We start from the raw sequence: 25007 nt of genomic DNA, 5'->3' as shown, positions 1-25007 counted from the left end.
TATGAGGATGAGGGAGCACTGGAAAAGGCTGCCCAGATGGGTTGTAAAATCTCCCTTCTCTGGAGACATTCAAAAGCCACCTGGATGAGTTCCTGTGTGACCTACTCTAGGTGGTTCTGCTCAGGCAAGGGGAGTTGAACTAAATGATCTTTCAAAGTCCCTTCCAACCCTTAAGATTCTGTGAACTAATAATTATTCCTGTCAAGCTGTCAACATTTCTTTTAAAATTGACTGTTAACAATGTTGCTGTGGCTTTGCTGCATTCAGGTGCATAGGTAAAGAGCACTTGATTCAAAATCTTCATGCTGTCAGCATTTCAAAATGCTGGACTGGGAGTAATTGATCTCAATATATAATCTGGGAGAGTCAGAGAATTTTACTGTCTTCCTCTGAGTTTTGTTTTTTCAAGGTAAATATTAAAGCAAGCTTGTTATTCTGTTTTCTGTCCTTTGGGATATCACTAACAGCTTCTATTCATTTTTAGAGGACTCAACAGTGAAAGGAAAACCCTGCGAGAGAAATAGAGAGAAAAAAGCAACCAGACCAGTGCGGAAAGTGCAGAAACTGACACGGTTGGCAAGTCCAGAGTCCAAACAAGGTGACTAGCTCTACTGTAGAGGGAAGGCTGTTGCATGTCCTTCAGACATAGTTTTGACTCAAGAAACAAAGAAAAATGAAAACATATTGCTTTAAAAGTCTTCTCAGATGTACAACAGTGCTGTTATAGTGTGTTTGTAGACTGTATCCTGCATTAGGGATGTGTATGTTTGTGTTGATTGGTTGGCTGTGTGTGCTGGTCTTCTAATTTATATTAATTTTTTGCCTTTCCATTTACTATTTGCACCTTAGGGAAGCTGCTGAAAAGTATGTGTTTCTTAGGGGGCAGTGAGTATCCTTAGGTATCTGTCAGGCCAACACAGACAAAAAATAGCAACAGCTCTGTTCTGTATGCTGCTGTGTGTTCTTTGTTTTGAACTGGTTGGTGCCTCACCTGCAACTCAGTAAATAAAACTGAGAAGTGGAGATGATATTAAATTCAGGACCAGTGGGATTTGCCCTCCTCTGTGAGGAGGAGTTGCAGTAAAAGCTCTATTCTTTACAAGTATTACAAATCATCATATTTATGAAGGGACATTGATTCATTTTACCAGTTAAGGAGATTTTTGAAAAACATTCCCTATTGTCTGACATTTCCACTGTCTATTAAATAAAATTAAAGTATTTAGAAAAGATTTTGTGAGCAAATTACTGCAGAGCAGTGCCTTATGGTAGAAAATGAAATTAACTTACATGTGGAATCCAGTCATTGTTTCTTAGTTTTGCAGTAGCGATAATCCTTTTGTGTAGCAAAAGAATTAGAAAGACTTCCACATCTGCTTCATATTTGGCTTTAATTTTCATACAAAGTAACTAGTTATGACTGCAATCACAATACAGAGCAATTTTATTTCCTTTAAATACATGTGAGATGAAGCATCTCTTGTACTTTTCAAGGTTTTATATTTCTCCTTCTGTACAGTGACTCATAAAGAGTAAACACTTTGTTAAAGGAAAAAAACTGCTTTAAACAATTGTTACAAGGGAGGGTTTTTTTGGAGAGTGACTATACAGTTCTGCATGCTGTAAATCATGAAGCTTAGTAAATAGCTTGGTAATGAATGGCAATACTTAAAGTGCTAAATGTGGATTTGCTCCTTTCTATGTTGATCAATTCATACGTAAGGAACTATACTAATTTATGTGTTAGTGGCAATTCCAGGTGAGGGAGGAGCACAGAGGTTGCTGCAACTTTTATTAGCAATGATTGTTCTCTGTAATGGGTTTAAATGTGAGAAGAATGATGGCTTGAAATCCCTGGAAGATACGAACCAAATCCAAGTGACGTGTCTGTGATGGTCTGTCCTCCTCCATAGCAATGAGAAATTGCTTCACATAGCCAAGACTATAAATAGCTACAGCTCATGTTCCGCTCTGTTAGCGTGTTCTTGTTCAAACAGCTGACTTGAAATGGAAGATGAGACTTTGTGCTACCTTTTAAAATGCACACAGAAGTAATGGAGAACAGGGAGTTGGAAAAGAGATCCCCTTTACCTAATACGTCTGTTTCAGAGCAGCTTGTAGTAACATATTTCAAGTGACAGATTTATTAAATACTTGGGTAATTTATAATGCAAGCAAGGACTACTGTTAGTAAATGAAGGAGTAGTGAGATACAGGCTTGAGACTGACCAGGTTTCCTCCTTATGAATTAAGATAACAAGAAAAGAGAAGAAAGGGGAGGGATGGGAACTGAGGGCTGGGATTGCCAAAATGCTCTTAGTCTGATCTCCTGGATTTCCCTTGAAGTTGCATTGGTACCAGCTCTTCAAAGTCCTGTCAGGCCCAGAAAAAGATCCCTTTTTATCCAGCTGTCTTGTTTTGGTTCTGCAGTGCCTGGTTTTGTTTAGACAGTGCTGTCAGAGTGAAATGCAGTGGTGGGAAGTCAGCTGCAAATTGAGTATTCAGGTTAGGTATTTTTGTAGCAATAAAATACTGCTAAATCATCTGAAGCATGTTATTCATACTTTTATATGATACTTTTCTCCAAAGCTCTTTAAGATAATTATTTTTTTTAAATAGTAATATTGGAAGTTGATGGGATGAAAGGTGAGTTGAATAAACCTAACATTTAATCTAATCAATAATAGGTGAAGATGTCACTGTACCCAGTTCTATTATTCAATTACATGTAGGATGATAAAATAATGATAATAACATTTTGCTTGGATTTCTGTCACCTGCAACGTAGCCTGTTCTTGAATTAAGTGTCAAGTAATAGGGTTTTACTTAACTAATTTCAGTCATGGTACAGAAATCCTAGCTAGAGGACAGTGAGTTAGTATTGGTATAGAACAACTGCTCAGTATTTTTTAACCTCTTCTCAAGACACCTATCTCAACTATTAATTGTAAAAATCTCTAGTTTTTCCTAGAATATCAACTAATATTCTTTTAATATGAAGGTGGATAAATTTTATCTACCACTTTTATTTCTGTTCATACTATTACAACATTTCTTTTAATGTTTTTCTTATTTTCCTTATTTACACAGAGACAAACAACTTTGCAGTCCTCTACAAATATTCCACCTCTCCCTAGTAATGTTTGCTTGGATGTTTTGGACCTGTAAAACCCTTCATTTTTCTTATTAAAATCAATTCTTGTAGGGCTTTAATGTGCTGCAGTATGTTTTGGATCTTTCCATTATGTGTGGGCATGAAGCACTGATAGTTGTGTGATTCAGCTGTTGAGTGTCTTCATGGTACATCACTGTTAGGACTGTTTTGTGCACCTGCAGCCATACCACTTAGGCAGAGCTAAATGGTATAGAAATTACTAATGGTTGCAATAAATACTACTTTCTAATACATTGAAAAATCCATCTAGTCTTTGACTTTTATTTCTTACTTATTGTGCAGGTGGAAACCATGTAATAAGTGCATCCTCCTGGCGGGAGGGACAAAAGCTGGTACAAAAGATATTGGGTCCAGCTCCCAGAATAGAACTGGACAGAAGAGCTGTATCTAGTGACAGAACAGGACGAGAGAGAGCGGCCAAGTCTGGTAAGTTGTCCATTTATCACTGGCCTTAGTCTTTATAATTTCTTATATAACACTGCATGTTTGCAGGATAACACAGACTTCTGCAATAGAATGTAATCAGTTTCTTATTTTAATAGCTGCTATTTTTACCTGGGATATGAGGGTTGGTATGCATAACCTCTCTTTCTGGGTAGGTTATGAACTTTTCTTGGTGTGGGAAGCCTTCCTTGCACATGAGGGGCAGTACATCCTGTGAAGGGGCTCAAGAGCTCTGGGAAAGGTGGGAAACAGGTTGCAACCAAAAAAAGGGTTCACTTGCAACCTGTCTTTGCCTCTTGAGGTAAGTGAGGAAGGGAAGGGCTAGCAGTGGCCTGATGAATTTTCCAGATGTGCTGCAGATAATACATAAGCTATGGTGGAGCATCCCTGTTTTACAGGAATTGCGATTCTTTCAGATAGTATATAACATCATCATGTGCATCATAAGTCATCACTGATTCCTCCAACAGCCCTTTTCAGAATTTCTCCAGATTTTCAGACAGTGCAAGTAAGAGATGGTGGTAGTTGCTATGCTGCTTGTGCCTGTGAGGTGGTGAGGTTGGTAAGAGTATAAAGGGTATGAGCTCTGTCTAAGGAAAGGCTGTTGTGTTCAGATGATGACATTGAGTGAAGCAAAAGCACATATGCAGTGAGATCTGCACTCCTCACCCATCCTCACTTTTGCAGCTATTGCAGTGTTGGCATGTAATTTCCCATATTATTAGATTTTTAGATTAAATATTTGACAAGACTTATTCTTTAGCAGGCTGCATTGGAAGGACAGGTTCAGATTCTAGACTGGATGTTACCCATAAAACCTCTTCAAGAAGTTCTGAAAGGTCAAGAAGTAAAGTACGATCAGAGAATAATCTGAAGAAACTGGAAGCTGCTCTTCCAGGTGACAACCAAGACGACCATGGCTCTGTAAATAAGGACTTCCTGCCCATGGAGATACGTGGAATTCTCGATGACTTACAGTTGGATTCCATGAGTACCAAGCAAGAGAAGGATGCGGAAAAGCAGAGTCAGAAATCTGTTTTGCCTACTCAAAATGCCAGGAGCCACAGTCCAACCAAAAGAAAACCAGACAAGATAGCTACCAGCGAGGAGCCGCAGGTAATCTCTAAGAAACGTCACTATGATACAGATGAGGTTCGTCAGTACATCATCAGGCAGCAAGAGGAGAGGAAAAAGAAGCAGAATGAAGAGAAGAAAGCACAAAAGGAGGCAACAGAACAGAAGAACAAAAGACTCCAAGAGCTCTACAGAAAGCAGAAGGAGGTTTTTACTAAAGTGAAGAATGTGCCTCTGCCAGAGCCTTCGGCAGCCAAACGGTTACAAGAAACCTATTCTAAGTTATTGCTGGAACGGACGCTTTTAGAAGAGCCACCTCAGCTGCCTACAGTGCAGGAAACTCAGGTATAGCTGATTCACTAACTTACTGTGTTGCAGTTGCTTGCAGGAATTAGGAGGTCATATGTTTAGGAAGGTCGTGACTTGTCCTGGTCTGATTATCAGTTAAGTGGGAGGATACACAGAAAACTGTATATAGCTTTTCCTTAAACGTAGCGGGTTTGATCTGGAGCCTCCTTGCTAATGTCTGCTCTCTGGCATGGTGAGGCCTACTAGAAAAATGAATGGAAATAATATTTCTAAGTAGAAGCAGAGTTCTGGATATTAGCTAACAGCAGCTATGAAGGCTGGCTCTTAACAAAACTGTGAACATCAGTCAAACCCTGAATTGGAGAGCTTTGCCTAGAGTTGCTTGGCAGGTTCAAGTCAGTGGACAGACTTCATCAGCAGTGAGTTTATTAAGTTTACTAATCATAAACTGAATAGGAAAGAAGATTGAGATGTGTAAAGGACACATGTGTTTGGACAAATTTCATGTGTTTGGTCAAACTAGTTCAGTATGTGAGGAAAGATTTTTTTTTTTTCCCAGCACATTCTGCTGAGACAGAAATATAAATGTCTTGGGTTTAAGTCTTTGTGTGGTAGGAAAGATGTGGTACTACACTGAGAAATATAAGCCATCTCAATTTTAATGAGACAAGAGCTTCTAAACTCCTGCAGGCTTATGAAAATCCATTTTTCTGGTTGTCTTTATTTCTAGACCAGACCTGGTTATCAGCCATCTGGCGAATCTGACAAGGAAAACAAGGCTCAAGAGCGTCCTCCAAGTGCATCTTCGAGTAGCGACATGTCACTTTCAGAACCACAGCAGCCTCTACTCAGGTGAGCCATTGTGGGCTTTTGGAGAGAGAGGAAATTGTCTCTGAGAGGTGAAAACAGGTTAGGCTCTTAAAACTTAAGTTCTAGTGAGAGTAATTGTCTCTATGGCAATTATGTTTCCTTGCAGTAGGGAGGCAACTGATGCAGGAAGGTGTATAAAAGTCTTGACTGTGGATATTGAGACTGTAAATAAATAAAGTGAATGGTGGTTGTTAATCTTTTCTAACATCAAGGGGATGCACATTTCATATTGTGAGTCTATTTCCTCTGCCATTGCCATCCAGCAAGAGAAAATGATCGTATCTGTTGATTTTTCTTATTCAATGTTTTTATTTAATCTATTGTCTTAGCTTCAGGCCTTTAGTTATTTTCTGTAAAGTACCAAGAACCTCAGCTGCTGCTTGGAACTGGCCTTTCTCTATTTCCTTTCATGCTGCTTTCCCCATTTTTAATTTTTAAGTCTATTGTTAAAGTTTTTTACTGTGAGTCAAGGTGCCTAACCAAACACTTAAATATAACAGAAATCATAAGATTTCTTGTATATCCTTAATATGCCCATTGTGTGAGTGTCTTCATTTTTAGTTGCATAATGAATGTCTACTTAAATAGACATGTGCTTCATTATCTGTCCCTTAACTTGGTCAAATCTACATGGACTTTGTAAATTTAATGAGACCTGCTTCCTTTCTGGCAAAAGAAAGCTGTGTGGTTACTGTGTCTACAATAAGCTGCTAAACTATATAGTAGTAAATAGTGTAACATTGTAAGGAGAAAATGTAAGCACTAATAGAAGAGAGATAAGAATGAAAGGGCTGCATGAGTGAGTTAGAGAGCCTCCTACTAAGCAGAGCAGCAGTTTTTTTGTGAGGGACTTTCCAGGTTTTGTAGTATTCAGCATATGTGCAAGTGATATTATGGAAGGAAGGTCTCTACAGAGCTCCTGTCATGCAAATGGGAGCTATCTGGAAAGAAAAAAGATGTCTTATGGAACTCTAAACATCCTTGTATTTCCAGTCCTTTTTCTCTAAGTATTCTTCATGCCTACCTTAAGTGACAGCACCAGTGAAACATGGACTGGGTTCAGCTGGAGGGGAAAAAGCTGAAGCTAAGAAGTGATGTTTCCTTCCTTTTGAAGTCAGGAAACTTTTGGAAAAGAATTGATGATGATGAAAATACCTTATTACAAACCTAAAACATTCCAACGTAAACATCATTTCAAATTTGGAGCGTGGTGTGGTGTTTGGATTTGGTTTTTATTAAATAACATTCTGTCCCTGTTTACTGTCTCATTCCCTGCCCCTCTGATTCCACAAAAAACTTTCTTCCTGAAAACCAAATTTATGGCAATGATACTTTCATCTAAAACAATAATACTTGTATAAGTCATCAACTGAAATGCTGACTTTTCATTTCAGGAGCGATTTGATGGAACCTCCATGGGTACAGCCAGACAGGTTGAGCCCAAGAGTCCAGCTCTCTCACTCACAAGCTCTTGTGGGCTCAAATGGAGGCCCTTGCTTCCAACACCGGAGTCTGGAGCAGATGGACCTTTTATCAAAGGAATGTGATGCCATGTTGGCAGGCAGGAGAAGCCATGCTACACCTGTGGGATCACTGACCTTGATGCCTCAGCCATACCTGAATTCACCCTCTGCACAGCAAAATCTCTTAGTAAAACCTACAACTAACCAATATAAGAGCAAATTAGATCGGATTGAAGCTTTGAAAGCTACAGCGGCTTCCCTTTCTAGCAGGATTGAAAGTGAAGCTAAAAAGTTGGCTGGGGCTGGTATCAATTATGGCACTATGTGGAACTCAGACCATGAATTTATGCAAGAAAACCAAGATGATGGACGGTGGGCAAAGGCTGTGAGTCCTCCTGTGAGAGAGGAAAACAAAGATGCTTTTTCAGCCAGAATTCAAAAGATGTTGGGTGCCTGTGTGTCTCATACAGCCTTTGATGACAACCTTCCTGGGGTAGGCAACCTTAGTGAATTTAAAAAGCTCCCTGAGACCATCAGGCCTCATACAGCTGCAGTAAGCCTTGGAATGAAGTCCCCAGCTGCTAACAGGCATGAGGGGATACTAGGACATTTATTTAAGAGACAGACTGACTCCCCAGGACATGAAAACCAGGCTTGTGCTCCAAACAAAGCTGCAGTTCCTCACGAGTCCAGCATTGACTCCATCAGTGAAGGGCCCCTCCTGAGTGATGGAAGCCTGTGTGAAGAGGAAGGAGCTCAGCACAAACAGTTGCCACTGAAGATGCTGGAGACATTAAAAGAGAAGGATTTCTGCATGCGGGAGAGAAATGCTTTTCAGACCATAAATGAGTTTCAGAAAGAAGCTGAGAAATATTTGCCACTTTTCACTCAGACAAGTGGTGCACACAACAAGGGGCCGTGGGAGGAGCTGGCGAAGGGAAGTCCTCACAGTGTCATCAACATCTTTGCTAAAGGTTACCAGCTTCATGGAAAAGGTAAACATGGAAACATTTCTCGAAGCTCTTGTGAATTACTGTTTTCCCAGTCTTACTACTCCTTACACTTTATACTTCACAGGTAAGGATTGTGCTTTTACAGGTCTCAAACATGAATCTTTATAAGGCTTTCTCACTTTACTTTTGGATGATAAGTTATTTCCCCATGCCTTCTTTTGCCTGCTTGTCTGAGAGGGCAAAAGGAAGAAAAAAAACCAATCCCCATGCTTTTGGGCTGCAAGAAGATTATTTTTATATTGTATTGTTCTGTGTTTATGTATCAGTAACTATTTCATATACTGGGTTACATATATCAAGGACGCTCATAGTTACAGATTGTGAGTGTAAAGTTGACATTTATTATGTCCAAAATTACATATTAAATCTAAATCTGTGTGTTTGGAAACGGTTTTCGCCACCATAGAGAACACACTGTCTGGGTTGGAATGTTTCTCCTCCTGCTCTGTATGCCCTCCAGATCATCTGTAATAACACATATTTCCTGTTCCAGTTAAGGCAGAAGGATGAAATGCATGCTTTATGCAGCACTTCATGGTATGAACATAAGTGTTTGCATATATCCTGAATTCTTGCTCGGCAAGAATAATAGAGCTTTACTATGCTGTGTCTAGTCCAACCTCCATGCCAAAGCAGATTCCCCTAGATCAGGTCACACAGGAACGTATCCAGGTGGGTTTTGAAAACCTCCAGAGAAGGAGCCTTCACACTTTCCCTGGGCAGCCTGTGCCGGGGCTCCCTTACCTCCAGTGAAATCGTTTTTCCTTGTGTTTAAATTCCTCATTTTGAGGAGGAATGTTTTCCAAGATGTTGATTTTTATCTTGTGTTTTTTCTTGATTCTTTTTTCCTTTATTTAATTTTCTTTAAAGAGGATTGCATTTGGATTTTCTGCAGATGGCTGTGCACTGTGCTCATTGAGGATGTTTTAGCTGGAGTGTGTTAATGAAGTAAAGTATACAATAATTTACAAAAAGAGGAAGACTGCTTTTTGTGTTGTATTAAAACTGCCATGGCATTGCTGTACTGTTTTCCTGATGTTATTGAAAGGAAGTCTTTTGTAACTCATTTTAGTTCCTGCAGCTTTACTGCCTGATTGATGCACGTTGGCATTTGGTATAATTTTTGTCTCTTTCCTTCTTTGTCCACCTCTTAGTGTTTGATGAAAGGTCAAATGGAGGGTCTGCCCTTCTGCGCCCTTTACTCCCTGCTATGAGCCCTCCAGAGAGTGTGGCTTCTTATGAAGATGATTTTGCCTCATCACAAGGCAGTAGCACTTTAACAGACAAAAAGATTGCTCATGACCTCAGGTAACTGTGCATTAGACTTCTTGTAAAACTCAAAATCATAGAATCTTAGAATGGTAGGGGTTGGAAAGGACCTTTAGAGATCATCTATTCCAACCCCCCTACAGAAGCAGGGTCGCCTAGATCAGGTCGCACAGGAACATGTCCAGGCGGGTCTTGAAGACCTCCAAGGAAGGAGCCTCCACACCCTCCCTGGGCAGCCTGGGCCAGGGCTCCCTCACAGTGAAATAGTTTTTTCTTATGAATTCGACGAAGAACAGTTAATGCAGAATTTGTTTTGTAGGATGCTGACTATCGTTTCTGTCTACACTATATTGTAATATTAGTCAATGTGATTTTTCCTTAGGACCTTGCATTGATATAGCAGCCATCATGGTTAAGGCATAAAGATTGAAGTCAAGTATTTCTGTTCTTTCGTTTTTGGATTATTTTAGTCTGGTAGGTAGCTTTAGGCAAGGTTCTTACCCTTTGAGTCAGGTGAAAATTGGTTCTCCAAGTCGTGTGGCTGCTATAATGCTCAACTGGTTGTTTTTTGTCATTTAGAAAATAGAAAAGATATTTTTAAGTGTTAAAATGCCTTCAGTACTTCAAAATTTTGTAAAAAGCTGATTACTGAACCTTTACTGAAAGCAATTATGTTTAGCAATGGTTATAGTAACTCGTCCCGAAGAGCTTTTAAAACCTTTTTTTCAGACTAAACTTTGAAGACTGTAAATCTTTGAGGTACCTTGGCAAAGGCCACAAGTGCTGTCTCTATATTGGTGGCACCTTTCCTTAGAAGGATGGAAGGCGAAAGACACTTTGCAGGCTGAAAATGGCTGAAAAAAAATTACTTTATTTCTGATTAAACTTCTTGATAGGTCTTCTGCTGGCATTATTTAGTATATGATGCATTACCCTCTTATTTGCAAATCGTTTGTAATCCATTATTGAAAATCTCTCCTGTTTCTGTCAGTGTATCGATGATTTCTGTATGCTCAGAGATTATCTCAAAAGCAGTCACATTTTGAGTCATTCAATCAAATAACTCTTAAGAGTTAGCATTGGAAAAGTTTATTATTGCCCATTTTTTACTGTTACATATTATTGTGGGTAGATATAAATATGTTCAACACCACATCATTCTTTCTACTGTTTTAGCTGCCAGGGTTTTTAGTCTCAATATCAAAACATTTCAAGCTGGGCTAATTAGTGCAGTTTTAGCCATCTATCTCTAAAGTATGTTGGATTTCTTTTGCACAGTGTAATGCAGAAGTTGGAAGTCCTTGGTTAATCACTGTCAATATGCTCCTTTTTAGTGTTGCTGGTAGCAGTAATTCAAGCATTCAGGAAGAAATTCTGAGCAGGAAGTCTTCCCATGAGCCTCGATCTGCAGAGCTTGCTTCTCAGCATTCATCTGGACCACGGTCTGCAGCATCTTCTCGCTCATCTGCTTCCTCTAAAAAGAGAGGGAAAAAGGAAAGTAAGTGCAGTACTTGACTGTAGGGTGTTTTTTTGAGGGAAGTTTCAAGGTTTTCTTCTTGTGACAATTGCAGTCTTTCAGTATCTAGAATCCATAATCTAATACGGATAGGGGGATTGATTTATTCTTCCAGTGAGTCCTTCCTAAATTCTTTATGATTGATTATTCTTTGACCTTAAAGTGCAGTGTTCTGAAATTAAATAGTTAATAAGTTATTAAGAATATTGAAAATGTTTCTTTTCCTGAACAAGTCTTTTAACAAATTCATTACTATTAATATCATGTGAGAACTATCCTCAGATAAAAGAAGAAATTCCAGTAGGCTACTGGTAATTCTGAGTTATGGCCCGGTCTATGAAGATGACAATTAACTTGTCTGTATTTGCTTCATCTTTGGGTCACAGATAGTTTTAATAGTGCACAAATTAATAAATATACTTCATCCTACAGGAACTTATACTTTACAGACCCCTGAAGAAACTTGATGTGTGCAATGAATGACTCAAGGAAAAACCAGTTTTGAAGTCAGTAAAAGAATGAGAAAAATAAGATTGGACACACTGTGCAGAAGGGAATTTAATCTCCTATAGAAAGCTGCCAAATTCACATTTCTTGTTGGTTGGATTTATAGACTTCCAACTCAACTTTAATGAGGGAAAAAGTTCTCCATTATTTGTTCTGAGACACCTAATGGCTTAGATATTCATATTTAGAATAACAAATGCAAACCTTTTGCAATGTTGGTACTTCTTCAGGGTTGGACTCTTTCAATGGAAGTTCCCACCGCTTTCGTGTGGAAGAAGATAAATTAGAGTGGGGATCTCAACAAACAAAGAAGTCCTTATCAAGTAGCAAAACTTCTAGTAAAGATCATGAACAGAACCCAGATACAGACAACACATTAGAAAACTTGTCTGGACACTCCCTAATGAGGTAACATGAACCTTGTAAGACTGTGCAAATGTAACTAAGATGGGTAGCATTGAAGCCAAGAATGTCTGTGTCTTTGGATATGCTAAAGGAAAGTAACAGAAATGATAAAATATGGATGTGCAGAAAATGTGTTATTCCCCTGAATTTTAAATATGTATCATTTTTTGTATACTTGGGAAGCAATGTGTTCAACTACTTCTTAAGAAGATATGTTTCGATATTATTTTAACCGTTGAAGTCAAATTTTGGCCATCACGCATTCCATCATGTTCTGATGAAAGATTGAGATCAGAGCAATGGCTTATCTCATTTACTTGCATCCATTTGCTGATAGTAACCTGTTTGGTTTTTTTAAATGATGTTTATTGTATTGGGACATTAAAATATTGGCCTAATTTCCTGTGAGTAAGACAAAATTCTTCACTCATACTCTCGAAACATATGTGTAAATGCACATACAGCTGAATGCATCCTGCAATGCCAGGTTCCTAACAGAAGGCACTGAAACTGCTTGTTGGGCCTTGTATAGAAGATGTTGATACTATGTTAATTTTTTAACTCTTTTTTTGACATGTGCTCCGTAGGTTTAATATTTGGGAGAAAAGATAGAAACCTAATGCTGAAGTGAGATGAGTAAAAATCCCACCTTGTGAGACAGACTAAAGGCAGACTGAGCTTATGCAAACCGTAAAAGACTATGCCTTTTGTGTGGGTGTTCTTGTATATAAATGGAAGAACTGGATTATTGCTTTATTACCAGATAGCTAGACTTGGAGAGATTATTGACTCCTTTTTTCATTTTGCTGTCAGTTTCTCAGACAAGGGAAGATCCCAGAAGACACCAGCTTCTTCCCCATCTTCTGGTTCCCAAAAAATGTTGCAGTTTGATTCTTTAAGCAATGCATCAGAAAGAGTCAAGTCACCTGCTGGCTTTTCTGGAAGTACAACATCAGGGCTGAAACCTAATGTAGCCTTCCCTGACTTGGGAAGTAGCAGGTCCATAGCAGGAGCAGCCTCAGCAAGCGGTGAGTTGTTTTGTTAAAACCGTACTAATCTCAGAGCAGTTACGTTTCCCTAGTTTTAGTGATTTTGTTTGTTTGTTTGATGTGGGGCAGTACAGTTTGTGGAGGATTGACTGATGAGTCTTATCCTGTAGGGTGCCTGCGCTTCACCCCCACTGGCCTCCAGCATCGTTTCTCAGCAGAACTGAACTACCTCAGTGCTATCGAGGAGTCAGTGCGACAGCTGTCAGACATAGAACGAATACGAGGTGTATCACTTGCCCAGCAGGAGAGTGTTTCTTTGGCTCAAATTCTAAAGGTAATGGAAAAATACTGACTACTTTATTTTTTTTAAAGAAAATGAGTCAAATGTAGGGTGAGTTGTAGTTCTGTTAGCAATGCAGAGAATTGTAACCAATCCGATGGAGCATCCCTGATAATGTCTGTTTTTCAGGATTAGCATCTATTCTCTTTCTTAAGTTGACATCGAGGAACCGGTAACTCTTAAGTATCATTAATATGCCATTAGTTGGAATCACTGCTTTGGTTGTGTACTTCAGTCAAATAAAAACTTCATTATTTCTTTATTTGTTTATTGGGTCTTGATGCCATACAGTGTAGTTGTTCAGGCTGGATCATTTGTCCTGTTCCCATGAAAAGGATTTTTTTGGTTGAAGCTTTCTTATGTTGACTTGTTACTTGTTCTAGTTTAAGTGGTCTTTTAAATTCTCTTTCTTTCTACAATGTGATGGAAAAGTATGGGGAATGTACATTATCTATTTAAAAAGGGAGAGGATCAGTCAGTAGGCTGAAAATTTTACTTTAGCAGGAGAGGCATCACCAGTAGAGTAGGTGGAGGTCTTTCAAAGGCAGTTGCAGCCAGTAAAAATTATCTTTATGTTTAACTTGAATGATTAAAACTTGTTTTCCTCATCTCTAGGCACAGCAGCAGCGCCATGAACGGGACTTAGCTCTTTTGAAAATGAAGGCTGAACAAGAAGCTTTAGAGAGTCAAAGACAACTGGATGAGGCAAGGCAGAAGGCAGCTCAGGTAATGTTGCCCTTCAAAAAATATGGAGTGTGTGAAAGGCAAAATGCTGGAAGTAAATCCGTGCCTACAAGTATTAGTTTGAAGTTGTGAACATACAGAAGTGGTGAAGGGGTTTAATATAGCTGAAAAAAAACCTCTTAGGGGCTAATTTCAAAGTTTTCACACCTGGAATTTGAGAAATAAAACTGTAGTTACTATAACCCTAAAATTTTGAAGAGCTGACCTGGCTGTGTTCACTGCATAGGTGCATGCAGAGTCACTACAGCATCTGGTCCAGTCCCGGCAGGAGGTGGTACAGGAGACCCCCTGCAAGGCTGCAGCCAAACAGACAGAAGCTGCACTTCTCACCACAGATGCAGCTCACCAGAAGCGTGAGGTGAGGTGCTGAGTGAAAGGAAAAAGGTGTTCTAACTTTTTTGCCTCTAGCTTGTTCTCTGTTCAGTGTTAGTCTCTGTGCAACTTGTTCATAATGTGACAAATGATAGGACTTTAAAGGAACTTTTCTGATGTCCCTCCTTCAAAGTCAGCCAGAAGCCTTAAATCTCTGTTTGCTATTCTTATGAACATCCAGTTCACAAACTGTTTAGTTAGTTTGTTCTTCCAGGTGAGACTGATGATCATGAACACAACATCTTTGATTTGCAAGAGCAGCGCTCTATCAGGGTTTTATTTCTATCTGTTTCATAAGCAAATTCAATTAGGAAAGCTTTGAAATTGAAACGTTGCTTACTTTTGAAGGTAGGAGACTGACAAACTAAAAAAAAATGGAGGGGGATCTTCAGCAGAGCTCTTAACGTGAGACAAAGTTTGAAGATTTATTTTCTTAATCTCTCTTCACTCTTCTTGTGGCATACAGAATAGATATTAGTTTTCAGTGTTATAGATCAGTTTGTGAGTTCTTATACTTGCTGTTCCAGACATGTAACAACTGCTTCACACATAGGTAATAAACACAGCGACTGAAAAATGGATTTGCTGCTGCTTCGTTAACCAATTGGAATGACTGTGGATTAGGGTTGTGGGATGGAGTTAGAAGTTTAAAGTTTAAGTTGTTTTTAGTAGATGAGAATGGGTTAGGTGAAAGGAGCAGGAAAGCTCAGGCCTCTGAAATACATTCAGTGGTTGTTGATAGGTAGTGAAGTCTTGTTTAAAGACAAAGCAACATTTGTAGTTCATAGAGATGAAGTCAGTGAAAACCAGTTATGGAACAAGGTAGGAAAAACACATCTTTTATTTGGTGGAGGGTTTTAATCTCTTGCCATCCTCTAAATTTGAAGTCTAACAGTTAGAGGCATTTGTGGATGGGGGTGACCTGGTCAGTTATGATGGACTAACAGAGCATCTTTTCCATCTATGTTCACTGGTAACTCCCGACATTCACTTGGTTGTATGAAATTGTATGCATTGCAACTAATGCTACATTAATTGAAGAAGTAATGAAAAATCTTGGTATGTGTGTTGGAAGTTACCAAAATGCAGCTTACTGCTGCCTTCAAAACCAACTAGAGTTCCCTGCTCTGCAAGAGGCGGACATTTAAACAAGAAGAAAACCAGCATATTCTAAAGCTTCTAAAAATCCATGTTACCGCTGTGATTTCTAAAGTTGGTTTTAGTTGTTCTGTTGAGGGTTGGACTAGATGATCTCTGAAGGTCCCTTCCAACCCACACCATTCTGTGTGATTATTTTCTAGTCAGGTACACAGTGACTGCCATTCATTAAAAAGGAGAAGTGTGTGGCAATCTGTTGATTTCATGCCACCAATTTAAACCCATCACTTCCTTTAGAGTGAAGCTAATATTTCTTGCTCATTGGCCAGGATGCATTTTGAAAAAAAAATGCAAGCATTACTCCTGGCTTGCCTCTTTTTCTTTCTTCCTTTTAAAAATTAATTGTAACAGTAGGTCTGGAATGGTTTATTTTGTGAGGATCGTTCTAGTGATCAGACGTCACTTGAGTTGATGAAATAATGTAAGTAGTGTCTTGCAGGTCTGTAGTTTCACATCAGTAATTCCACTCTTGCAGAGTATCTGTGATTACAGAACAGTATGCACTTTTTATAACCAAAATTGCAAAGTATGTAATTACAAACCATCTCAAAACCATGTCTCACACATTTACTCAACAAATCAGTAAATTACTTGTGATGGACTTTTTTTTCTTTCAAAAACATGTTGCTGCTGTAAAGCTCATTGTTATTTATTGTGCTCAGATGACAGAGTTAGCACGAAGCCAGCTCTTGGACACTGGCAGCACTCCAGCTGCTCCTGTCACCAGCCTGTTTGACCATCAGCGGCAGCATCAATCAGAGTTCATGAAGCAACTGAGAGCCCGAACTGACACAAACAGGTTTTTCTCAATGTTTCACATACTGGGAAGGGGGAGGATGGTTAGCTTTTGTTTCACCTGTTCTTGAAGAAAATCGTAAGATGTCATAATGAATGTGCATTTAAAAAGAATTTAAGTTCCATCTTTATGCCCTAAATAGTGTATTCCAGAGGTGACATGAATTAGTTATGTGAAGCTCTATATAAAAGAGGAGAATAGGATACTCTAAATGTTTTCTGGGATGATTTGACTAGTATAAGCTTTAAGTTGGCTTTTCAGAAATCTTACTACTGATAAACTGATGAAAGCTTGTGAAAACTGTATTCTTTAACATAACACAGATTTACTCAAAATGCTTCTTTTTCTTAGGAAAGAGTCTGCTGCCATGTCACAAGGTAAAGAGGAGACAGGTGACTCAAAGCAGACATACTCACCAGTGTTTGATAGTTATTCAGAGTCCTCGAGATCAAAGGTTCATGATCAGAGGTAAGAAGAGTTTAGGTTACACGGTGGGGTTATTTTGCTCTAAGTATGAACTAAAAGTATAAAAGGAATATCAAGATATTTCCGTTAATATTTTTTTAAGGAGGGAGAGTCAATATAAGTCCTTCAACAGGTGAACCTGTCTTATATTCCAGAGCTTGAAAGTTATCATGCCTGCCAGAATTTGCTTTGTCTTTAAAAGTCCTACTACATTGTGGTCCACAATGTAACAGTATGGTGTGTATTAATGTCTTCAGTTTTGAGTTCCTATATTTGTTCTAATTGGATGATTTTCTCTTTCCTAACTTTAGAATAGTTGAATTTCACATTTGCTTTCTCGCTCAACTGAATTAGCAAGAGACTTGCAAGCAGGTGAAGGGAAAAGGTTATTCCCTCTCTGTTCAGCTCCTGGGAGACTGTATCTGGAATACAATGTCCAGTTTTAGGCTCCTTGGTAAAGAGAAGACATTAATATACTGACACAAATCTAGTGGTGAAGAGAAGTTAGTAGTGGATAGCTAACTTAACCTAGAATAGGGAAGGCTAAGGGGACAGGGATCTAGATGCAGTATCTTAAATGTGTCGTGTTTAGGAATGTGAGGCTAGACTTTTCTTAGAGGTGCACAGTGAGATGACAGAAGGAAATGGTGACTGCCAGAAAGAGGAAGATCATTGGGGGATTAAAAAAAAAAAATCTCTCTGTCAGAGTGGTCAAACACTGGAACGTGGATGTCGGGAGGTTGAGAGATCCTCTGTCCTTGCAGGTGTTCACAACTTGCATGTAGCCTTGACTTTGGTTGGATGAAATACCTTCAGAAATGGTTGACTGAGATTATTCTGATTTTTGTACTGTGACCTACTTGCACACTTAGGTTGTGTCACCTTTGTGACCTAAAAGGCACTTTATGTCTCTGTTTATCTGAGTCTTTTTCTCCCTCCTAAATATTCATAGTTTATGTCCTTCTTATTTTGCTCCATCCTGTTTTAAAACAGACTGGAACATAGACTGGAGTGTATGACCTGAAAATACAGTGCAAGGACCTGTAAAACCACCTACTCTGTACTGTGGATTACTTTCTATTCTGTTTTCTGTGTATCTGGTTGTTTTGTTAGGATTGTTTTGGCATTTTTCACTGATGGCCTGCACTAGCTTGAGATTTTACACGTAGTGCCTGAAGCACTTCTTGCCTGAGGATTAGATGTGACTCATTTCTGGAGTTACTTTTGAGTATCTTGCCTGTGTTTAATACTGTATTTCCTGTTCACTTACCCAATCTAGTTGGGTCCCATGAAGGTTCTCACAGCTTTTATCTGATATTGACCAACTGGAATACTTTTTGTACTCTGTAGTTCTTCTAATTTAAACAGTATTGCTGGCTCATTTTTCCTTTTAAAAGCTGTAAGGAGAGATGTATGCAATGATTTACCATTATGTTCATTGCCAAGTAGAGGGTCTGCATACCTACAAATTACTCACATTCTAAGGTAGAAAAAAAATAACAAGTCCTGAAGTAGAATAAAAATAACAAGTCCTGCTGCCAGTCAGCAGCTTGATGAGGTTTGGAACTTTAAAGTAGCCAAGCAGCATTTTAAAACCCAAACCAAACCCTCTGCGTGTCTGTTATCGCTGGGATGTTAGGCATGGTATCTACAGTAATAATGTAATATAAATATTTTGAAATGTGCAAAGTAATCTTGAAAAGAAATTATCTGTTGGTAACACAGTAGCACCAGCAGCCGCCAAGAGAGCCCTTCAGTTCCATCTTCAAAGGAGAATGAGAAGAAAGCTTCCCGTCGTGAGAAGATAACGAGCAGCATTGAAGAGCAGGCTCATACTGCTGTGGATGATTCCTTGCCAAGTGACAGTGTTTTATCACTGCCAGATGAAAAAGGTGAACTCTCTTGTTTGTATGTGGTGAATCTGAAGGTGGGAAGGGAGATGCTCTTTCAGAATTAGTTTCTGAAATATGTATAGAATGCTGAGCCCTAGGTGAATTGGTGGCCTCTGAAGAGTTACGTAAGAGAGGATGTCTCATTGAGAGGGAAACCCTTGCAATTCTGTGGATCAGAGTGATTGGAGTGTGTGGGACATCTTACTTTCTACTGTGCTTGCTGTAGCCAGATGTTCACTTGCTGAATATGCAGACTGAATGCCAGATGTTTCAGCAGCCCCAGTATACCCACATATGGAAGTCTGTTAGGTCTTTTTAAGGCAGACAATAGTATTTCTCAACCTAACTTAAGGTCACTCTTTACCATTAGTTGTTTCTGTCTTTCCTGTTTCCCAATTTTATTGAGGTGAGACACAGTAAAACTGCCTTCATGGTGCATACCTGAGTACAAAACCGCTTCTGGTTTCTCCCTCAGATTCTGCTTCTGTTGCAACAGAGTATTCCCTCAAATTTGATGAATCTATGACAGAGGATGAGATTGAAGAAAAATCTTTTCGGTCTTTGCTGCCCTCTGAGAGTCATCGCAGAAATAACTTGGAGAAGAAACGGGGCAGTCGGGATGACTCTGATGAGGAAGTCTCCCCAGAGAAAACAGCTCTGTCATCTATCAAGGTAGGTCAAGCAACCACAGTTAAGGTAAATTAATTGAACTGCGATTTTTAAGCTTATGAGCTTTGAGTGACCCATTCTTAGCTGTGTTGCAATCTTTAGGGTTCTTTTCCTCTCTGTGGCTCTTTGACCATCTCGGAACAGAGTTGTATGAATCATGCTGTATGTCACTGCTGTACAAGTGCGATGACTTCCTCCTTTAGCAGGGAAGTTGGACTAGATGATCTCTAAAGGTCTCTTCCAACCCCTGCCATTCTGTGATTCTGTGACTTATGGAACAGTCCATCCAGGCCTCTGTCTCTTCTCTTGTGGCTTTGGAGAAGAGGAGTAACTTTTTTAAGTGGGTTATAAATGCGCAGTGGATTCGTTCTTCCTACTATGCCTACACGCAGCTAGGATGTGTACAAGAGGGTGCTTCATCTCTAGCCCAAGAAGGGACATCCCAAAACTGTCAGATAGTTCAGAGCAGAAAAAGCTGATCTGTGCAAAGCTCAGAGAGGAAAAACTCTCTGAAGAACTTCCCTTCTTAGATGTCTTTGTGTGTGTCTGTGCATATAAACAAACACTTTGTAATTGGAAAAAAGGCTTGGAATTTCTTTATTAACAAATCATGCCAAATTTATCTTGCCTTTCAGGAGCTGAGCATGCCATTCTCAGGGGGCCAAGACAGTTTCTCCAAATTTACAATGGAGATGGTAAGACAGTACATGAAAGAGGAAGAAATGAGAGCAGCTCATCAGTCCTCACTGCTTCGGCTCCGGGAGAAGGCTCTGAAAGAGAAGACCAGGGCTGAATTAGCTTGGCTGGAGCACCAGAGGAGGTAAGGTAGCTCTGAATATATGCTGTTGCTGATTGACTGTTTTCTTGTACTTCATGGAATTTTTTGTAAGGTTTTGCTTCCACCCTACCCTATGTTAGGGACCAATGTTTGAAATAGTCTTCTGACATCAGTAATCTATACAAATGGTTTTGTCACTTGGAAAGAACAGAGCCCAGTTTGTAAGTCTACTTTGGTATTTATATTGATTGTGGTTTGACAAAAGAGAATGTCATTGAAGCTGTAGAACATCAGATGTTTGTTGTCAGTCAGAGAAAGTAACACCCAAAAATTACACTACAAGTCTTAATTCAACAATGTGTAAAGTTGTCCAACAAGTAGAACTCTATTTGCTTGATGTCCACCTGAAGTCATTTTAATTGACTCAGGCCAAATTTTGTGAATCTGGATATGTGTTGTCTTCAGTGATTTCTTTCCAACCTAATATATGCTTTGTCCTGGAATTGCCACTTGAAGTACCTAGTGATCCTGCTTGACAGTGGTGTCCAGATTTAATCAACAATACTTTTTCATGCTCATTCTGCATGAGAGTACTGCTGTTCACCAGACATTTTCTTCCACCTCCTTGGCATTGTGGGGTTTATAAAGAACTGTGAGGTTTTTCTCAAGTGGTGAGCATGCTACCTCTGCAGAGCTTCTGCCAATTAGAGCAAGATCTCATATTACTGCTCTGGCCTTTAACTGTATGTGTCTCTTTGACTAGACAGTACAAAATATTTCTCTATAGAACATGCCAATGATTAAAGACCAGCCTATGCTCTTCTGCAGGTTAGAATATGTAAAGGAATTTATTGACTTTGAAGAGTAAACGGATTGTTGTTCACTTTGCTACTTAATACTTGCTTCCAATCTGTTTGTAGGCATTTGAGAGACAAGGGAGAGGATGATAAGATGCCTCCTATTCGAAAGAGGCAGCGTGGTCTGCTGCTGAGATTACAGCAGGAAAAGGTAACTGTTGCCCTCTAGGAAAATCCTGTTGAAACCCTTGTGTAGCAATTAAATGTTTTAGGCTCTGTAATAGCTAAGAATTGAGAAAACTCCATACCAGGCTTTTGGATAGGAAGCTGGCAGTATTTCTTACCAGTAAGATTTATTTGCATTTCAGTAGTATTTAACACACAATTTGAAAAAGTCCCTTCTTACCAATAATTCCACTCATTCAGACTTAGATGTATTAGTGGATTTTCTGTTCTTTGCTGCTGAAGTTCAGGCTAGTTACTTAATTGTGTAGTTTCAGTCATTTGAAACCCATAGCGAGGAAACTGGCAGCTTCAGTATGTGTTCTTGAGAGCTGTCTCTCAGTTCTCATGTTTAAACTTTTCTACCTAAAAGGCAGAAATTAAGCGTCTTCAAGAGGCCAACAAAGCTGCTCGGAAGGAGAGACAATTGATCCTCAAACAGCAGGCGGAAATAGAACGGATCCGTCAGACTACAATGAAACTACAGGAAAAACTGAAGTCTGCAGGAGAAAACAAGCTGGTGGGTGTTCGGTACAGAAGCTGGAGTCTTCCCTCTTTGGCTGTGCAGCTAGTATTTGACTTCATCCTTTATAGGAATGGAAAGATGCTAAATTGGACCTGTCACTTGGAAGTTTTGTCCGCCTCAAACAGTCTCTATCTCAACAGATTTTATGTGTTGTTTCTTTCAAGCATTATTTAAGGAATTGCATTTGGAGAAGTCATAAAATGGTTTTTTGTAGATGGTGACTGTCAGGAGGTTGGGACATCCCTTTTTTCCATTGTATCTAGCAACAGGACAGGGGGTAATGGGATGAAGCTGGAACACAAAAAGTTCCATTTAAACATAAGAGAAAACTATTTGACTGTTGAGGTGAGGGAGCCCTGGCACAGGCTGCCCAGGGAGGGTGTGGAGGCTCCTTCCTTGGAGGTCTTCAAGACCTGCCTGGACACATTCCTATGTGACCTGATCTACGTGAACCTGCTTCTGCAGGGGAGTTGGACTAGATGATCTTTAGAGGTCCCTTGCAACCCCTACCATTCTGTGATTCTATGATTGTTAATTCTCAACCTGAACTAATGACTTTAGGAATATAATTTTTTTTTTATACTTAGATCTCTGGGGCTCCGATTTTATTTGGTTATTTGTCAGACCCCAAAGAACTAAACGTTCCCAAGAACTAAACCCAAATTTGCTACTTTGTATGTGTGTTAGTGTCATTACACTAAGTTTCTGACATCTGCTTTACAGGATAGCAAGCTGAGATTCTGAAAACTGTCTACCTCCTTACAGAATTTTAAGGAGACACAAGTTTAATAGTATAGAAAGGATTGTTTTCCTGTTTGGGTAACTGAATTCTCTTGGGTTTCTTTTTCCCTAGGTACACTTAGGGGAGAACTGAAATTATGAAGAAAAAAAGATTTACTAAAAAAGTTTGTGTCAAATGAAAATGAAGTTGGAAAATGAAGTTAAAATCTGCCAGTGGACAGACTTATCTGAAGTAGTATTTGATGTACTCTCAGGAGAAATAACCTAAATTAACACATTTTTTAAAAAGATGGAGTAACTTTTCCTGCTTTCTTTGTTGATTCTGGTTTTTTAACACTTAATTGCAGGAACTTCACAGTGAGGATGACATGAAGCAGAGCAATGGTTCTAGCCCACTTCCAACTGATGCAGAAACACGCAGCCCTTCCCCCATCTCCATCTCTAGCAGTGAGACTAGCAGTATTATGCAGAAACTTAAGAAAATGCGCAGCAGAATGGATGAAAAGTAACTATTTTTCTTTTTCTTTCTTATGCATAAGTTCACTGGTTTAACAGAACAGATTGATTTGGCCAATATCTGCACTGAAAACGTCTGCCAGAAAAATTAGAGGTATTGGTATCATATACACTTTGATCTGAGTTGCCTGAAAAATAGCTGATTGGAAACATTAATAGAACTATATTAATCTTTGAATAAAACTCCTGAAAGGCTACAAGAGTAGAGAAAGAACATGTAGTCAAGGTTTTATTGTAAAAGATTGCTTTTAATGTGCTTTGTACTTCATAGAGTTGGTAAAAACACATCAACTTCAGAGATTTTGATATTTGTACCTATGAGGAACTTGGATAAATTTCAGCTGGATGGTACATCTTATCAAGAGTTCCTCTTGCAATGAGACATGAAGTCAAATGTTGCCTGTATTTTTTATCTCGCCTTTTATTGTAAAGGGAATATAAATTGAGACATATAAATTGCCAATTTTTACTTTGAATCGAAGCATGTTATAAATGGCAATAGTCTTCTGTGAGAGGTAGTAACTGGGTTTGAGATCTGACTCACAAAAAGTCATTGAGTTTGTTGAGTATGTGATTTCTACCTTATCCAGCTGCTGAATTTCAATTCTGTTTGCATTAGGATCAGCTAGGGGTGAATTCTGTAAGTATTTTCTGAATTAACAGGGGCAGTATGTGCTTGACAGAGCTAAGGGCAGTTAATAACACCTTTCCTTTCCTCCTATGTGGTCTACAGGTTGGAAGCAAGTTAAAAATGGCTGTTAGTCTTTAGAGGAAATAATAAAGTACATGTGCAGTTCTTGGGTCTGGAAACTAAGACTGATTCAGGTTTCACTTGTTAAATTGTTTTGAATCAGAAAGTGTTTCTGCATCTTTTCAGTGTAGAAAGTACTTGGTCTGTGCTAAACATTCTAAATATTGCTTTACCACCATATGCTCATTGATTTGAAGCTTTAAATTCTCTTTTGAGGGTAATCCATTAAAACTGTGGCCTCTACCAGTTACCACAGGAGATAGTCTTTATTTAAACAATTTCTTTGAATGTATATCCAAGGTAGATCACTGTATTTCAGTCCGTATGGGTAGTCTCTGTAACACTCCTAACACAGCTGAGTAAAACATCAAAAAGCAAGCACTCCCACTTGTAAAGGCAAGCTGTCTGTTACTCCTTAGCACCTTCTTTGCTTGTAATCATTTGAGAAGCATGTTTCCCACACTTGCATGTATTTGTATGTGATGAATATAAAAAATAGTAGTAGCAAGTGAGGTTTTAGTGTAAGTAGGAAAAAAACAAAAGCTTGTTCTACTTACAGTCTTCATGTTCTAGCCTGAACCAATTGCTATTTTATTCAGACTCTTCTGGCAAAGTCCATCAATCAAAATCACAAGTGATTTCAAGTTTCTGAAATGTCACATTTCCAAAACGAAACTCTTGGCATTTGAAGTCGTATGAAAACCAGACCATGATTATAGAAGCAAACTCTTTCTTGAAGTATGTTTTGAGGTTGGCTTAAGATGGAGACATGAAAAGGATGTGCTCTGTAGGCCATGTTGACATGTAGGGTTTTAAGAAAACAAGATTTTTTCTTCTGATCCTATGTTTTTAATAATAAAAGAATCTTACTCTTATTTTTTTCCACTCAAGATTCAACGTACAAAATCTCAATGTTGATACAAAAAAGAGTTAGAGCTTATGAATTTTAAGGTACAGTATTAATTCAGTAGTAATACTATAAGGGGTGACATACACTTTTATATCCTTTGCCACTTTTTATCAGGTAGTGTACTTGTCAGTATTAGTTTTGAAATCTTATTTTGTTCCAAGTACTTTCACTTCAGAGCAACACTTAGAGTCATCAGTCCAAAATGTTATCCACCTGGACAATGCCTTTCAAGAGGTAGATAGCAGAATCTGAGCCATAACAACTGCTTTTAGGCTGTACAAGTGGAAGTGATGTGT

The 25007-nt window shown here is 38.9% G+C and overlaps 1 protein-coding gene across 10 annotated transcripts in view; it reads left to right on the top strand.

Annotated features, from left to right (window-relative positions):
* The window catches only part of CEP350 (centrosomal protein 350), a 76711-nt gene that overhangs the window by 22459 nt on the left and 29245 nt on the right, over positions 1-25007 (top strand). For 9 of the 10 annotated variants that reach the window (XM_062004285.1, XM_062004276.1, XM_062004279.1 and 6 more), the window contains 20 exons: positions 485-598; positions 3458-3601; positions 4383-5038; positions 5733-5854; positions 7267-8330; positions 9503-9656; positions 10952-11115; positions 11871-12048; positions 12859-13073; positions 13205-13368; positions 13990-14100; positions 14345-14476; positions 16311-16447; positions 16796-16912; positions 18635-18801; positions 19277-19473; positions 20106-20290; positions 21169-21256; positions 21641-21787; positions 22882-23039. In XM_062004285.1, the coding sequence (XP_061860269.1) occupies positions 485-598; positions 3458-3601; positions 4383-5038; positions 5733-5854; positions 7267-8330; positions 9503-9656; positions 10952-11115; positions 11871-12048; positions 12859-13073; positions 13205-13368; positions 13990-14100; positions 14345-14476; positions 16311-16447; positions 16796-16912; positions 18635-18801; positions 19277-19473; positions 20106-20290; positions 21169-21256; positions 21641-21787; positions 22882-23039 (4414 nt within the window). The remainder of the gene's footprint in view (positions 1-484; positions 599-3457; positions 3602-4382; positions 5039-5732; positions 5855-7266; positions 8331-9502; positions 9657-10951; positions 11116-11870; positions 12049-12858; positions 13074-13204; positions 13369-13989; positions 14101-14344; positions 14477-16310; positions 16448-16795; positions 16913-18634; positions 18802-19276; positions 19474-20105; positions 20291-21168; positions 21257-21640; positions 21788-22881; positions 23040-25007) is intronic. The other variant, XM_062004284.1, reaches the window with a different exon arrangement.

Source organism: Colius striatus, chromosome 10 (genome assembly GCF_028858725.1).
Source record: "Colius striatus isolate bColStr4 chromosome 10, bColStr4.1.hap1, whole genome shotgun sequence".
NCBI classification, from domain to species: Eukaryota; Metazoa; Chordata; class Aves; order Coliiformes; family Coliidae; genus Colius; species Colius striatus.
The sequence above is the reverse complement of the archived record's forward strand: the minus strand, read 5'-3'. Positions and strand labels throughout refer to the sequence as shown.